Source organism: Chrysemys picta, chromosome 4, assembly GCF_011386835.1.
Source record: "Chrysemys picta bellii isolate R12L10 chromosome 4, ASM1138683v2, whole genome shotgun sequence".
Lineage (NCBI taxonomy): Eukaryota > Metazoa > Chordata > Testudines > Emydidae > Chrysemys > Chrysemys picta.
In genome coordinates this window covers 128,077,290-128,094,335 of record NC_088794.1, presented here as the reverse complement: position 1 = coordinate 128,094,335, position 17,046 = coordinate 128,077,290, and the positions used below count along the sequence as shown (strand labels likewise).

The following is a 17,046-nucleotide window of genomic DNA, read 5'->3' as shown; positions in this document are numbered from 1 at the left end:
AATTGATTACCCTTGTGACAGCAGTGTGTGTAGTCCTAGATGAATCGGTAACTGTTTTGTAAGGGCACCATTTACTTCTCAAAAGTGGTGTATGAAAAAGGTATTAAGAGAAAACAGCCTGCTCTGTTAAGTGCATCGTTCCAACACTTATGCTGCTTTTAAAGTAATACACAGCTCTTGGATGTGCACAATGCTGGATTAAAATAACTGAGTTTAAAAGGCAAGACCCTTCAGAGTCAAACAACCTACCTGCTGTGTGTAGGGCCTTATGATGGTTGGCAGTAGATTAACACAAACCTCATTTACTTCTCCCTGTAATGCCCTGCCCATTGCAGAGGAGACTCTAGCTTTAATAAAATCTTTCTCCCTCTTAACTCAGCTTCTCCTTCTGCTTGATCCTAGGATGAAGTCATAATCCTGCGTGTGTATGACATAGCAAGCTGTTGCGTGGGAAAGGAGCTGGGGGATCATCACACACACGCTGCGGGATTGAGGAGGAGGAGATGGGCAGGGGCGAGGCAGAGAAGCCATGCTTACCAGGCAAACGGATTTTGCAGCTCGTCACCCAAAAGTGCCAAGGCAATTCTGAAAGCGGGGGCTGGCTTTCTGATGTGAGTGTGACACAGTTGAAAGCGGCTCCCTCGCTCTGGAGGCTAGCGCTCAACGCCTGTGCACCGCACAGAGCTTGTCCGTTGCATAAGCCCCCTGATGAGGTTACATAACGGGCTGCCGCTGTCTGCGCGGCTCCTGCCCCCCGGTTCCAAGCATGGCCAGGGGAGGGGGGTGCTGGCTGCGGCGGCGTCCCCTGGAGTGGGCGGGGGGGACGGGACATGCGGGCCGGAAGGAATGTTTGCAACACAACTGGAGAAGATCCAGGGGAGCAGCTGGCGGAGCGCAGCCACCCAGCCGGGGCATCAGTGGGCAGGGCACGGCTCGCCATTGCTCTCGCCTCCCTGGCTTGCATGTGGCGGGGACGGGCAGTGCCAGGCCGATCGGGGACGGGACAGAGGAGGGGAGGGAGCCCGTGAAGGAGGGGCCTCCGCAAACGCCATTCAAACCCCGCAGGCGCCACTGCCGCAGCTGGCTGCTCCCGGATTCCTCCTGCAGAGGCTCGTCCCAAGCAGCCCCCTGGCACCCATGCTGGGTAAGTGACCCCTTTCGGGCTCTCCGTCTCAGTGCTGGGGAAGGGGGACGCAGGCACTGCGGGGTGTCCTGGGCGAGGGCAGAGCTCTGCTCTTCTGCATGTCACTTTCACATTCACTGCTGCTCGCTGCTGAACGCCTAGGGGCCGCCGAGCCCTCCAAGTCCCAGCCTCCTTGGCAAGGCCATGGCAGGCGGGATCCGCGTGTTGACAAGCGGAGAGGAGAGACTGGCACGTTGTGTCCCCCCTTTTGCTGAAAAAAAAAACTTTTTCTAGGCAGCGTAGAGAGCAGCGCTTTATGGGGGGGGGGAGAGCGCTGCACCCCCAGGCTTGAAGTCGTAATAACAACCCGAATACATAGTTTCCGCCTTCAGCGCCCCCACTATAAAAATTGTTCCAGCACCACTGCAGGGCTTGGGGAAATGAGTGAGTCTCGCGCTCAACCTGAGAGGGGAAGCCACCAAGTTGGGTGGCAGCAGAGCTTAACTCTTTCCTGCCCCTGGCGTTTCCCTGGATCCAGCTGGTGCAGTGGGTCTCAACCAGGGATACGGGTACCCCTGGGGGTACTGAGAGGTCTTCCAGGGGGTACATCAACTCAGCTAGAGATTTGCCTCGTTTTACAACAGGCTACATAAAAAGCACTCGCGAAGTCAGTACAAACTACCATTTCATACTGACAATGACTTGCTTTTACTGCTCTATACACTTTACACTGCAGTGTAAGTTCAATATTTATATTCCAATTGAATTATTTTATAATTATATGGCAAAAATACGCAGTTTTGCAGTGCGCTGTGACACTTTTGTAATTTTATGTCTGATTTTGTAAGCAAGTAGTTTTTAAGTGAGTTGAAACTTGGGGGTACACAAGACAAATCAGACTCTGAAAGGGGTACAGTAGTCTGGAAAGGTTGAGAACCACTTAACTGGTGGGTTTGCCCTGCGCTTGAATCCTGTGGGTGTTAATATTATTTCTGAGGCTCCATTCAGTGTTTTATCCTGCACCCGCACTATGTTGCGTTCAGCAGGTGTCTGTCAGTCAGCAGGAAGGGGGGAGGGATAGGAGTAGTGCAATGGCATTCTGGTATTCAACATGGACATGTAGTATAATGTATTTATAGTTAACCCAAGCAGCCCTGCGGGTGGTGTCAGAGCTACTATGCTACAGCCCTTAATGGTAGTATTCATTTTAACATCCGCTCCCCCCTCCTTCGCAAACACATGGTATGGGCAGAGTATAGTGAAACTGAGATCTATACTAGGCTAGCAGGGAGTTCCCTTTAAAAATTCCAATCTGTTTGGAGTTGCAACATGAGCACAAAATGAAAACATCTTTAATTGGTATTGCATAAACTACAAAGAGCTGAAGCTGTTCAGGGGCCCGATCCTGTCAACAGTTCCACATGTACAGATCCCTTGTGACCATGCAGAGCAGCAAAGTCATTTCAGAAAAATTCTGTGGGGCTCAAAGTTGTATCAGCATATAGAACATTATATCTGATTATATAGCCTGCAAAGTTCGGGGTCAGGGGAGAAGAAGTGGTGCATATAGACCAGTGGTGGGCAACCTGTGGCCCACGGGCTGCATGCGGCCTGTCAGGGTAATCCATTCGCAGGCCGCGAGACAGTGTTTACATTGACCGTCCGCAGGCATGGCTACCTGCAGCTCCCAGTGGCGGCGGTTTGCCGTTTCCGGCCAATAGGAGCTGTGGGAAGCGGCATGGGCCGCAGGCAGTGATGAGCTGCTAAAATCTTAACAACCGGTTCCCTATAAAAAGTTCTGATTTAAGGGATGTGCCACAGTATGTATTTTTTGTACCAATAGGGTTATCATACGTCCGTATTTTCCCGGGCGGAATTTTTAAATTTAAAAATTTAAGTTTAAAAAATAAAAATTTAAAAATTCCGCCCGGACGGCGATTTAAGAACCAAAAAGCCTGACATCTCCAGGAAAATATGGATGTATGTTAACCCTACCTAAAGTTTCTTTTTTAAAAAGATGGGCCTGAACTAGAAATGAGCTCCGTTTCACATGTGTGGGTCCTCGCCACTCCCTGGGGGTGTGCTAGGGTGACCAGATGTCCCGATTTTATAGGGACAGTCTCGATTTTTGGGTCTTTTTCTTATATAGGCTCCTATTACCCCCCATCCCCGTCCCGATTTTTCACACTTGCTGTCTGGTCACCCTAACTGGTGTGCACATGTGTGGGTCCCAGCTGCTCCCTGCCCCCCTCATTGAAGCAGGTGTGCAGGGTTACTGCCCTGGGAACTGCAGGGCACCAGTGGACATGGGGCTGGCTGCAGACAGGGGCGTGGGGCAGGGCTAGCTGGAGGCAAGGGGTGCGACACTGGAGGCAGGGGCTGGCTGTGGACAGGGGCTGCGGGCAGGGGCTGGCTGCGGGCAGGGGGTGCAGCAGGGGCTGGCTGTGGGCAGGGGGTGCAGCAGGGGCTGGCTGTGGGCAGGGGCTGGCTGTGGGCAGGGGGTGACTGCGGGCAGGGGGTTCAGCAGGGGCTGGCTGTGGGCAGGGGCTGGCTGTGGGCAGGGGGTGCAGCAGGGGCTGGGTACAGGCAGGGGCTGGCTGTGGGCAGGGGGTGGCTGTGGGCAGGGGGTGACTGCGGGCAGGGGGTGCAGCAAGGGCTGGCTGCGGGCAGTGGGTGGCTGTGGGCAGGGGGTGCAGCAGGGGCTGGCTGCGGGCAGGGGTTGCAGCAGGGGCTGGGTACGGGCAGGGGCTGGCTGCGGGCAGGGGCTGGCTGTGGGCAGGGGCTGGCTGCGGGCAGGGGGTGCAGCAGGGGCTGGGTACGGGCAGTGGGTGGCTGTGGGCAGGGGCTGGCTGCGGGCAGGGGTTGCAGCAGGGGCTGGCTGCGGGCAGGGGGTGGCTGTGGGCAGGGGCTGGCTGCGGGCAGGGGTGCAGCAGGGTCTGGCTGTGGGCAGGGTCTGGCTGTGGGCAGGGGCTGTCTGTGGGCAGGGGGTGCAGCAGGGGCTGGGTACGGGCAGTGGGTGGCTGTGGGCAGGGGCTGGCTGCGGGCAGGGGTTGCAGCAGGGGCTGGCTGCGGGCAGGGGGTGGCTGTGGGCAGGGGGTTCAGCAGGGTCTGGCTGTGGGCAGGGTCTGGCTGTGGGCAGGGAGTGGCTGTGGGCAGGGGTGCAGCAGGGGCTGGCTGTGGGCAGGGGGTGGCTGTGGGCAGGGGTGCAGCAGGGGCTGGCTGTGGGCAGGGGGTGCAGCTGGGTATGGGCAGGGGGTGGCTGTGGGCAGGGGGTGACTGCGGGCAGGGGGTGCAGCAGGGGCTGGGTACGGGCAGCGTGGTGGGTACTCACACAGGGACAGTAGCTCGGAGCAGCAGGACGCAGGCCAAGCCCAACAGAGCAGCCAGGGACCCACCAGGCAGCAGCAGAAGCCCCAGGGCCAGAGGTCCGAGGAGCAGCAGCAGCAGCAGCAGCAACAGGGCCAGGAGGCAGCCCACGTGGCTCCCTCAGCACAGCGCCCCCCGGCGGCCGGGAGGAGGAATTACACGCTTCCCAGACGGAGCCCATCAAAGCTTCCCTCGCAGGGAAGCCAGTTAACAAGCGGTTCTAAAACCGCTTCAAAATTTAACAACTTGTTTGTGCGAACCGATGCAAACCGGCTCCAGCTCACCACTGGCCGCAGGGACGTGCTGACCGCCGCTTCCTGCAGCTCCCATTGGCTGGGAACAGCGAACCGCAGCCACTGGGAGCTGCAGGCGGTCGTGCCTGCCGACGGTCATATAAACACTGTCTTGCAGCCCGCCAGCGAATTACCTTGACGGGCTGCAGGCGGGCTGCAGGTTGCCCACCACTGATAAAGATGAAAAGTGTGGGGGGAGTGGCAAACACAGTGCTGGGGGCGGGGGGAAGCTGTCTTCTTTCCCCATAGCAAATGGTGCCCTTGAAGTGGAGCACTAAGTATTCTGAACCAGGGCTCCCTTTATAGGCTCAGGCTCTGTGTTTGTGATACCTAGAACCAGAAGTCCAGATTCCATCACCCTTAATTCTTCTTCACTAGATAAATTGAGCACCAGGCAGTTTTCCATGTCTGGCTCTGTTGGATGGAAATGTAAAAACAGTCCTGTCTGGTAAACATTGTGGGTGTTAACACTATGGGAGGCGGTGTGGCCTAGTGGATAGAGCTGGGAGACCTAGGTTCTAGTCTCAGCTCTGCTGCTGGTTTGCTGGGAAACCTTGGGCAAGTCACGTCACCTTTCTGTACCTCATCTGTAAAATGGGGATAATGATTGTGACCTTTGTAAAGCACCGTGAGACCTACCAATGAAGAGTGCTACGGAAGAGATATGTATTATTACTCAGTGTTCAGACAGTCACGATGGTGAGTGCAATATAAATAACTACATAGACATCAAAGACCCCATAGCACCTTTGTAGGTGCCTGAGCGAACTGCCCCCTGCCTCCACTGTTGTATAAAGTTATAATCCTGGGAGAGCTCTTTAAGCGCTTAAAACCAGCTATCACCATTTGCTATTGCTTTTGTATTAAAGACACTGTGTAAATAAATGTAAAGTAACAATGGAATAAAAATGGGAGTTTGCCCTGGAAACTGGTGCAGTTTAATGATAGTGTCCCATTTTGTACTCTGATAGAATGAAATCTCATTTAAAATGAAAGATGTGGCTGGGGGCTAGGAGGAAAAGGGGGAGGCAGACATCTGCAGTTTGGTCCTTTACAACTTGGAATCAAGAGTCTAAATCTCTGACATCAATGTGTAATTTGCTCTTCATTATCCCATTACATTGTGAACAAGTCTTGACTCGTAGCCCTCAAGGGTTAATGTAAAAGGCACATTTCCCTGTGTGTAATTACTTGGCCATCATGGCTCATCCAAGGCCACATAGCAAAGCTGTGTAATTACCACTTGGCACACAGTACTCCAGTGTTGTAGATGTGTTGCTGGCATACTCTGTTCAGGGAATCCTGCCCACGCTGTTTGACTGGCAGTTGCAGGGGCCAGTAAGAATGAAGAATAAACCATCATTGTTCCAGAAGGGGAGTTGCTTCCACCAAAGGGGCAGGGAAGGGAAACTCCTTTGAAATGGTCAGTTGGGTGAGTGACTGGGGCAAAGGAACCACAGAGACAGTTAAAATGTGTTTCCTGTTGTTTGGCCTCAGCTCCATAAGGCCCACCCTAAATCACCATGCTCTCCTTTGCTATATATTGTACTCCAACAACAGACGTTGTTTTCAGGGGTTGTAGTTGTACTAAGCTGTCCACAAAATCAATGTGTCAGAAATGGAACCTCTCATCTTTCCTGCTGTGCTCGCTCCTGTTCCTCCCTCTCTTATCTCTGTCCCATTTGGCAACCGCACTATCCACGTTGTTGCGCAGGCTCACAGTCTTGTGTGCCATCTTGCACTCTTCTCTCCTGATGTCCAAACTCTCGTTAAATCCGGTTGCTTACCATTGCTAGCAACTTTCCTTTGGCCTCCATCCTCACTGCCAACACCCTTATAGCCATCTCCTTTGTATTCTCACTCCTTACCTCTCCTACCTCCAGTCTATTCAACAGGCTGTAGTGCAGTGGTTCTCAAGCTTCATTGCACTGCGACCCCTTCTGACAACAAAAATTACTACATGACCTAAGGAAGGGGAACTGAAGTTTGAGCCCATCTGAGCCCCTCCCCCCCCCCCATGTGTGTGGAGAGCTAAAACTTGAGCCCTACCACCCAGGTGGGGGGCAAAGCCCAAGGGCTTTAGCTCCAGGCAGGGGGCCTGTAACCTGAGCCCTGCTGCCCAGGGCTGAAGCTTTGGCTTTGGCCCCGGGCAGTGGGGCTTGGGCTTTGGCCCCAGGTAGTGGGGTTCAGGCTTCAGCTTCTGCCCTGGGTGGTGAGGCTTTGTCTTTGGCTCTGGCTCCTGGCCCCAGCAAGTCTATCACCAGCCCTGGTGACCCCATTAAAACAGGGTCACGGCCCACTTTGGGCTCTTGACCCACAGTTTGATCATCATCATGTTCCTATTACGCCTCTGGCGTTTAGGGCAGTGATGAAGCTCCTCCACTCCTGTCTGTTTCTGGCAAGCCTTTCAATGGTTCCCCATCTGTGCCCCAGGTTTTTCAGCTCAGCTTCCACAGCTCTTCGCCATGTTGTTTTCGGGTGGCCTCGTTTTCGCTTGGCTTCAGGTGTCCATCTTATTGCTACTCTGGAGATGGAATCTGTTTCCATCCGAAGCACATGGCCGATCCATCTGCAACACCTCCTGGCAATGCTGGTGCTCAGATCCTCTTGACTGCACTGTGTCAATAGATCTTGGTTTGAGATTGTTCTGGGCCAAAATATATGGAGGATTTTTCTGAGGCAGGTTGTATGAAATGAAGACAGTTTGGACATGTCATACTTTCTCATTCTGCACTATAAAGTAGTGTTGAAAGTACGCAGCTCTGATAAATCTTGAGTTTGGTTTTGGTGTTGTATTTTGATGATTTCCAGACTGTATTTAAGCTCCTGAAGGTGTTCCTGGCTTTATTGATTTTGTTCCGGAGGTCCTGGCGTGTTCCACTGTCCTGGCTGATGGTGCTGTCCAAGTATATGAATGTTTCTACATTGGTGAGAACATAATCCTCTATCAGTACTGCTGATGGTGAGGCAATATTAAAGGTCATGATATCTGTCTTATTGCGATTGATTTTCAGTCCAGTTTGCAGTCTGAATGCGTTGAGTCAAGTTGTTTTTTCCTGTATATGGTGTTGGGTATGTGATGAGAGAGCGATAACATCTGCAAAGTCCAGGTCTTCAAGGGATGAGAAGAGTGTCCATTTAATGCCTTGTGGCATGTCTTCTGTTGTACGCCACATTACCCAGTCGATGGCAATGTTGAAGAGAATTGCAGACATGACACACCCCTGACGTACTCCTGTTTTGACTTCAAAACTGAGCTCACTGTGATCAGCACTGCATGTAAAGTTGAAATAGAAGCTTTTGATTATGCTGATTGTATGGAAAGGAATTCCATATGCCCACAGAATGTGCCATAGTCTCTTTCAAACTATCAAACGCCTTCTCAAAGTCTATGAAATTTATGTAGAGTTGGCATTGCCATTCTAAGCACTGTTCTATTATGTTTTGTGGAGTGAAGACAGGGTCATCCTTAGGCATATGCAGAATACGCAGCTGCGTAGGGCACCATGTTATTTGGGGCACCAAATTTCGTGGTGCCCTAGGCAGCTGCATGCTGCGTATGCGGCGCTGGCTCCAGCAGCCAACCCCATCTCCCTGCCAGTCCCCCTGCTCCCCCCGCCCCCATTTGACCCCTTCCCCCAAGCCCCCACCCCACCTCTTCCCACCCCTGCTCTGCCCCCATCCCACCCCCATTCCACCCCTTCCCCCAAACCCCCTTTCCCGAACGACGACGCCTGCAGGATTAGCGGGGGTACTGGAGCCAGCAGAAGGGGTTGGGCCCACTCCCACACTCACCAGCAGTGGCGGCGGGAAGCAGAGCGACCTGGCCCCAGCCCACTCCGCTCCACCAGCTCCTAGCCGCGTTGCTCCGCTTCCCGCCACCGCCGCTGGTGAGTGTGGGGGTGGGCCTGACCCCTTCCTCCAAGCCCCCTCCCCCAAGCGACAGGGCGGGGAGCTGGGGGAGTGGAGCAGACTGGGGTCGGGTTGCTCTGCTTCCCACTGCCACCGGTGAGTGCGGGGGGGAGGGGCAGGCCCGACCCCTGCTGCCGGCGCCAGGCCACCCGCTAATCCCCAGCGCTGTCCTGGGCCTCCCTGCCCTGCTGCTGCCCCCCACAGCTCCTGCCCCCGTGGCCCGGCTGCAGCCCTTGAGTGCAGCCCCCTCTGCCCCCCTCAGAGGGGCCAGCCCCACAGCAGAGCGGCCGCCTCCCCCCTCCCCTGCAGGGTGGGTGCAGGTGCTTGCACTACGTAGGGCACCACCATAGGTAAAGACGGCCCTGAGTGAAGATCTGGTCTGTGCATCCACACCATTTCTGAAAACCAGCTTGCTCTTTTCTGAGAACGCTATCAACTGCCTCTGATATACGGTGGACTATGATCTTACACAATACTTTGCTTGGCACAGATAAAAGTGTGATAAAAGAGAACCCCAGAAAAACCTGTCTTCTGCTCCTGCAGCTCTGAGCTTATCTCCCCCAACGTCTTCCTTAATATTCTTCCCTGGCTCCCTGTTTTCTCCAGCATTCAGTTGAGAGTCCGTGCTCTCACTTCCAAGACTCTACACATCCATGCTGTAAAGAGGGGAAACACAAAGTTGCATCATTGCATCAGTGTTCCCTATCCCCTTGTTTTCTGTTGACTCCCCTGTTCCCAAATGCCTGTTTTCTGTTTATGGTATCTGTCTGCATTAGGGCTTCTTTCAGCAAAATTTTACTCATGCAAGTAGCCCTTAGTCACATGAGTAATCCCACTGAAGTCTGTTGGAATTATTTACATATGTAAGGGTTACTCAAATGAGTAAGGGTTGCAGGATTTTCTTTAAGGCGGGGCTGTCTTCTCATTTGCCTCTGAATCATCATGTCCCCCATATGGTGCTAAATAAATAATGAAAAAATAATACAAATAGCACCACTTTCCAATGAGATCCATTTGCGATTACTTCTTGGGACATTACTTCTAGCTCCTTGTCTGTTGCAAGCTGTTCAAAAATCTTTGTACATAGTAATTCCTTGTTGGTTAAGGATTGTAAAAAAGAAATAATAAAAGGCATCAGTTGTTTTTCAGTGTTTTTTGAAAGGGTCTCAAATCTGTGGGCAGTGGACGTGCACAAATGCAGAATCTCTTGTTGCCAAGGATGTGAGCCAACTGGGTCTTGAGGGAAAATGTAACCAGTTACGGCCCATAGCAACTTGATCTCTACAGAAAGCATAACTCTGAGTGAGTCACATGAACATTATTGTTTACGAACGAGTTACGATGAAGCGGACTCTGTCAAAGCTGATAGTCCTTCTATGAAAATACATAACAATACTCTCCTCATTAGATCATTGCTCTCCTCTAATCCTGTGCTCCCACGTTCTTTGTGGACCCAATCCTGAGAAGTGCTGAGTGCTCTCAGCTCCTGTTAGCATTTGGCACCTCGCAGGGTCAGGCACTGTGCTCCTTTGCTCCCATCTTCTCCTCCTCCACCTCTTCCTTCCGGCTCTGTGCCCCTGCCGCTCTCCTCTTGGAGCAGTCTCCCACAACCCACATGCTGAGCTCTCTCCCTCTCCTTTAGAGCCTTCCTGAAAGGCTACTCCTTTTGAACAGCCTTCCTTTGCATGACCTTCGTGTCCTGATCTCACTAACAACATCTCTGACCCTTATGTCCAAACCATTGTCTGGTGCATCACATAGGTCTTTTACAGTGTTAGCTCCTCAAGGAAAGATTCTGGTCTTCTGTGTCCTTCAAGTGCTTGATTGTACAGCACAATGGGGCCCTGAGCTCTGTTGGGGTCTTTAGTGAGACAGTTTTTCTCTTTGTTAAGGCTGTTGTGTTGGATATATTTATGGCCAGTTCTTTGTTTATGTGTATGTTGTAAATTTTAATTTATGCGATGGGAGCACTGGATAGATGCCTGTAAATATGTTTAAAAAATTTAAGAAAATAAATAGTACAAAAAATTAGTAATAAAAAAATATGGGGCTGTTCGCTTTGACAATGTTCCCTTTAATTGAGAGAAGGAGCAAACTGCGGTTTGTTGCAAAAATATTTAGAACAGTTACTGTTGTGGTGCAGACCAGCAGCAGGTTGGGAATAGTAATGGTATTCAAAAGCTGTTACCATTTGATGGCTGTTTGGTGGTTTATGTGAAACAAATATCATGGTCTCATCAGTTCCCATTAGAGAGATTACAAAAAACACTGTTCTTATTGGCATCCACATTGGCAGCCCAGGCATAGAGACCAAAAACGTAATTGGCCACAGATATTGAGTTACCTTCTCATATCTAGAGGTAGTTGCTCCAGCATTGAGACACTTTGGGGAGTAGCTTGCTTGGATAGTGCCCATGTTGTACCTGGAAGACTCCATTTTCCAAGTCTGCCAGTCCAGCACCTTTCATAAGCACTGAATTCACTAAATAATTATGACCTCAATTATCTCAATGTGCACAGCAAAGTGTGCATGCAGAAACACACAGGAAAAGGGCAGTGCTACATGTTTGCAATTAGCTCCTTAAAAGCCACATACAGTGGTCTGTGCAGAGGCGGTAATAGGAGTCCATTGGAATGCACCATGGCCATACATGATTATAGAGAAATTGGCTGTAATGTATGCCGGGGCCAAGCAGGCCCTTGGCAGCCAGGGTGCGAAGGTAGCATGCAGTGCTTCACCTTTTCCCTCCACCAGCCTTGGGTCCTGTGCCAAGTGTAGCCTGAAATCAGAACCAAGAGATTTAAAAATAAAATGATATTTGTGAAAGGGGAACAGACATTCTGAGCAACAGATATTTCTGCACTTGCCAGTATTTGAGTGAGTCTAAAAGTCTTGTTCACATTGCAGGTGGGTAAATGAAGAGAAACATTTCCACAGTGAATACTCACTAGACGTTGGATATCTCTGTAGTAAAAATTGAGTCTGTGCATTCAGACTGTAGGCCCTGAATGACAGTGCTCAAATGCATCTTGAAATGGTAGGTTGGCAGATCCAGTATTGGATCAGCATTAGCTGTGACAAACCATTGGCTTTTTAATTCTTAGGCCTTGGGTACATTAAAAAGGTTTGCCATACTGGCAAACCCTTCTAGTGGAGATGCAGCTTATATTGGTTCTCCAAATAACATAAGCTTTTCTGGACTTTTTTTCTGGTATAACTGTGTCTACTCTAGGGCTTTTGCTGATATAACTAGGCCAGTTGGGATGTGATTGTTTTGTCGTCCCCCCCCCCCGCATCTAACTGACATAGCTATGCCTGCAAAATTTTAAATGTAGACCAGGCCTAATCTTATTATGATGGAATACTTGATAGGAGGACATTAACGCTAAAATAAATCTTCCTAAAGTCCAATTACATGTCAGCTTTCTCAAGCCTGATATAGTTGTGTTTCTATTTGACTTAATATCAAGTAGATGTTCATGACCAGCCTCCTTTTGTGAATACAGATCAGCTCCTGTAACATCTCATTAGTTTCTGCCCACGATTAATAGTGGTTTCCATTAAACTGTCAGTATAAAATAGTTGTACGTACTGTTGTAGCCGTGTTGGTTCCAAGATATTAGAGAGATAGTATGGGTGAAGTAATATCTTTTATTGGATCAACTTCTGGTCCCTTGAACTACTTATGCTAAACAATCTCTTACATTTAGCTGTGACATTCTCATTAAGTTTCCCAGACCTGGAGAAAAGATCTATACAAGGTCAAAAGCTTGTCTCAGGCCTGGTCTACACAACAGAGTTAGGTCAACGATTCAATGATGTAAGTGTCTACACTAAAATTTTGCTCCTACAGAAGTAACTGCCCCACTACACCAACTTCATAACTCCATCTCCACGAGAGACGTAGAGTCAATATCAATGTAGTTAGGTAGACACAGTATCAGTGTAGATAGTACCAGGAGGCGTGAGCCAGAGTGACATCGTTCTCCCACTACAAGAAAGGGACCAAGTGACCTTCTCCGTTGGATCATATGAACTGGAACCATAAACTCCCTGAACGTTAAATCTCACCAAATGAGGGTCAATCCATCCTCAGCATCATATCCACTCATTATAATCCACACCCAAACATAGCCACTTTATGAACTTCATATCCTCATATCTCAATGTCTGTACTTTGACCCATCAACCTTTTACCCCCAATCGGGGATATTGCAGATTATGTATTCCTCATGCCACTTTATCTTAAACTAAACTTTGCATCCTCGATAATCTGTATGTTATTCCCTGATAATCAGAAACTTCTATGCTCAAACTCTTCACTATTTTTTTTAAAAAGCAACAGAGGGTCCTGTGGCACCTTTGAGACTAACAGAAGTATTGGGAGCATAAGCTTTCGTGGGTAAGAACCTCACTTCTTCAGATGCAAGTAATGGAAATCTCCAGAGGCAGGTATAAATCAGTATGGAGATAACGAGGTTAGTTCAATCAGGGTGGGTGAGGTGTTCTGCTAGCAGTTGAGGTGTGAACACCAAGGGAGGAGAAACTGCTTCTGTAGTTGGATAGCCATTCACAGTCTTTGTTTAATCCTGATCTGATGGTGTCAAATTTGCAAATGAACTGGAGCTCAGCAGTTTCTCTTTGGAGTCTGGTCCTGAAGTTTTTTTGCTGTAAGATGGCTACCTTTACATCTGCTATTGTGTGGCCAGGGAGGTTGAAGTGTTCTCCTACAGGTTTTTGTATATTGCCATTCCTGATATCTGACTTGTGTCCATTTATCCTCTTTTACAGATTCAGACTAACACGGCTACCCCTCTGATACTATTTTTTTTAACATCATCTTAAAATTTTTAAAACTGTGTTGCTTACATTGACAGTTACTGTCTTTCAGAAGCTGTCCCACAATACCCCACACTGACAGTAAATCGGCACAAGTGCTTCTGATGAGGATGCACACTGTCGACACAAGGAGCAAAGCGTAGACACACACAAGCAATGTAATTACTGTGGCTGCTGTATGCCAACATAAGTTCAGTCGACTTCATTTTGTAGTGTAGACATGCCCTCTCTCGCCAACAGAAGTTGGTTCCAATAAAAGGCATAAAATAGGTGAAGCAAAATGGAGGCTCGGTTGGGGCCCCTTTAAAACTCAGCCCAATATTGACTAACAATAGGCCCAAATCCAACAGCCAGACACCCCTGAACTTTGGGAAAGCTTGGATCTGCAGCTGAATTTTGTAGCTCAGGCCCATGTCTGATATTGACGTTTCATCTGGAGAGTAGAGATTCTAGCTACGGTCCAACAAGATGTAGCATTATCAACCCCAGATGTTCAAAAGCCAAAAATGAAATTGGCTTAAAAGCCATTACATTAAAGAAAAAGTTCTTTTTATTTGCTTTCAGGGGTTTCCCTTTGGGGTACAAGTTCTTCTCTGTAACCAAGTGGCTTAGAAATGTACTTTTTCTTTTAAAATGAAAGAGAAGATTCTCACATAATCGCTCATCCACAGGACCTGGGGTTTTAAATAGAGCATCAAATGAGTTCAGAACACTGCAAGATGTTAGCTTTCAGCTATACAAAGCCAGTGCAAACAGTAAATGCATCAGATTTGTTAATCATTGTGCTTGGCTGTGGTTGACTCATGGGTTTAGCAAGGTGGGGCGAGCCATTGCTTTTTATGTTTTGTGCCTGTGCTATTCACTGACAACCAAGACTCTTGTCACAATGACAGATTAAATTGAGTTACTCCCAGGATGACATTAGCCTTATTACAATGAAATGATTCATTGTGATGTCAGCTATGGAACTTTCAACTTCTGCTGAATTAAGGAGCCCTGCCTCACTTAATGACAGGAGCCTAATGTCCAGTCCAGTCTGTATAATGTAAACATAGAAGCTGGGACTGTTTGTAAGGGAGGGTCATGCCATGCTGTGATTTGTGTGTGTGTGTGTGCGCGTGCCTTCAGTTAATAAACAATCTTCGATGGCCTGTGCTTTCTGTGTTGAAATAAATTTGGGCATACATCTTAATTGCACTGCAAGAAAAAAAGGTGGTGATTTCTCAAGAAGGCACAGCCCCATCTGGTGCTCTTTAGGTTGTTTGCTATTAGACTACTTAATTCCTTGTGGTTTTGATGTTTTATTTATATATTACCATTGGTGTCCATCCTACTTTACAGCCAATAGGAGACTAGGGGCTTGATACAAAATGCATTGAACTCCACGGCACTCTTTCCTTTGACTTCACTGGGGTTTGGATCAGGTGTCAGGCCCTAACCCTGGGCCTCATCCAAATTGCACAGATAACATACTGGGGAAAGTGGAAAGGAAGGGAGATGGGAAACAAGGAAACCAGGTAGGCCAACATTCATTCAGAATTCAGATAAGTGGGGGCTGGTTCTGTGTTTTTCCTGGTTTGCTTGTACGTATGTATCTATGTATGTATTTATTACAAGTTGACTTAACACTTATAACTGCAATATGCAGTAAGGCACTTATGACTCAAAATGTTCTGAAATGTGGTCATGTCATTAGTGGCAATGACCTGTAAAAGGTTATTCTTACCTTTTAAGGTTGCACATTTATTTTTTGCGCATAATGCCTGTCAACTGAGGATCCCAGAAACACTTGAGATATTGGGCCATAAGCCGCTCCCATGAAAGTCAGTGGTAAAAAATGCACTGGCTTTAATGGGAGAAGAATCAGACCCATGAATGTTTCAAACATCCTTGGGAGGTAGGTAAATATCATTATATCTCTATTACAGTTCAGGAAACAAAGGCACATGGGGACCAAGTGCCTTACCCAAGTGCCACAGTGATTGAGTGACAGTCAGGAATAGAACAGCTGGTCCAGAGTCCAAGCAGTCCTGTGCTCCTGCCAATAAACACATTCCCTCCCATTTATTACTTTGGTGCAATGGTGTCTTGTGGTTTCCTTGAATGTCATGCTTCATGGTTCTAAATGGCAGAAGACTCAGGACAACGCTAACTCTGAGAGAACAAGAGCCTTCTTGAAAAGCCTTTTATTTATCTAATAAATATTGACCTGATTCTACACTTGTTTATTTAAGTAAAATTCCCATTGAAGTTTTGGGAGTTTTGCCTGAGCAAGCAGTATATTGTTTGCAGTGTTGTAGCTGTGTTGGCCCAAGGATATGAGAGAGACAAGGTGGGGGATGTAATATCTTTTATTGGCCCAATATCCTCACCCACCTTGTTTCTAAGGAGTATATTGTCAACTCCTATTGTGAAGTGAAGCAACCTTGAAACAATTTATAGGTGGGCAATTGTTAAGGGAGGAAGGATGGCCATGTGGTTAAGGCACTGGATTGGGATCAAGGAGAGCTGGGTCCATATTTCAAGCTCTGCCACAGACTAATACCTGAGGTGTTTTGAGTTTGGCACCCTAAATCACAGGTCACTGCTGGAAACCATGGCCTTAATTTCCTTTGTGCCTCTCTCTAAAATGAGGATGCTCATCCTTTCCTAATGGACAAGAGTGTTGTGAGGCAAGATCCATTCACGAATGTGGGGCACTGAGATAATATGATGAGCACTGTAGAGAAGCCTGTAAGTAAGTAAATAAGCTAGCACATGGGCTGGAATGACAGCAGCAAGAAGAAAATTAAATTGTGACTAAAGAGCTAGGATAATTTTTAAATTGTAATGTAGCCTCTGTTTGTTATGTGGATCAATGGTGTCTGATTTAAGGAATCAGACACCAGGTTTTTTTACTGTTATAATAATGAAGCAATTGTAGGAGATTAGAGGGTATTGTGTTTTAGACTAAAAAACAATTTTACAGAACTGATCAGCATTTTATAATGCTAACACATGCACCGAACCTTTGGATGTCTGCAGCAAAGATATCTATATTAGACAGCCATTGGGGACTGGATGGCTTGGCAGATTGGTAATAATGGGGTATAGAGCCTTTTACCTCTGGGTGATTGGCTTGAATCCAGACTGGGTCAGCAGTGACTGAAAGCCGTTACCATCTGATGACTGTGAGGTGACTTATGTGAAATGAGTTGGTCTCAGTCCAGTTCCCAATGGACTCCTATATAGACTGTAACCAAAATCCTGACTGACTTAGAACAACGCTTCCTCAGCTCTCGTCTCCTAGTGTCCCTACTCTACTTGCGCTGCATTGATGACATATTCATCACCTGGACCCATGGGAAGGAGGCCCTTGAGAAGAATTCCACCAGGATTTCAGCAATTTCCACCACACCATCAACCACAGCCTGGACCAGTCCATACAAGAGATCCACTTCCTGGACACTACAGTGCAAATAAGCAATGGTCACATAAACACCACCCTATACTGGAAACCTACTGAGTGCTAT

At 48.4% G+C, this 17,046-nt stretch overlaps 1 protein-coding gene across 4 annotated transcripts in view; it reads left to right on the top strand.

Annotated features, from left to right (window-relative positions):
• The first annotated feature begins 505 nt into the window (after positions 1–505).
• The window catches only part of SYNE3 (spectrin repeat containing nuclear envelope family member 3), a 102,698-nt gene continuing 86,157 nt past the window's right edge, over positions 506–17,046 (top strand). For 2 of the 4 annotated variants that reach the window (XM_065593549.1, XM_065593552.1), the window contains exon 1: positions 638–1,144. In XM_065593549.1, the coding sequence (XP_065449621.1) occupies positions 709–1,144 (436 nt within the window). In that variant the 5' untranslated portion in view covers positions 638–708. Of the gene's footprint in view, positions 612–637; positions 1,145–17,046 lie in introns of those variants that run through there. The other 2 variants (XM_065593551.1, XM_065593550.1) reach the window with 2 other exon arrangements.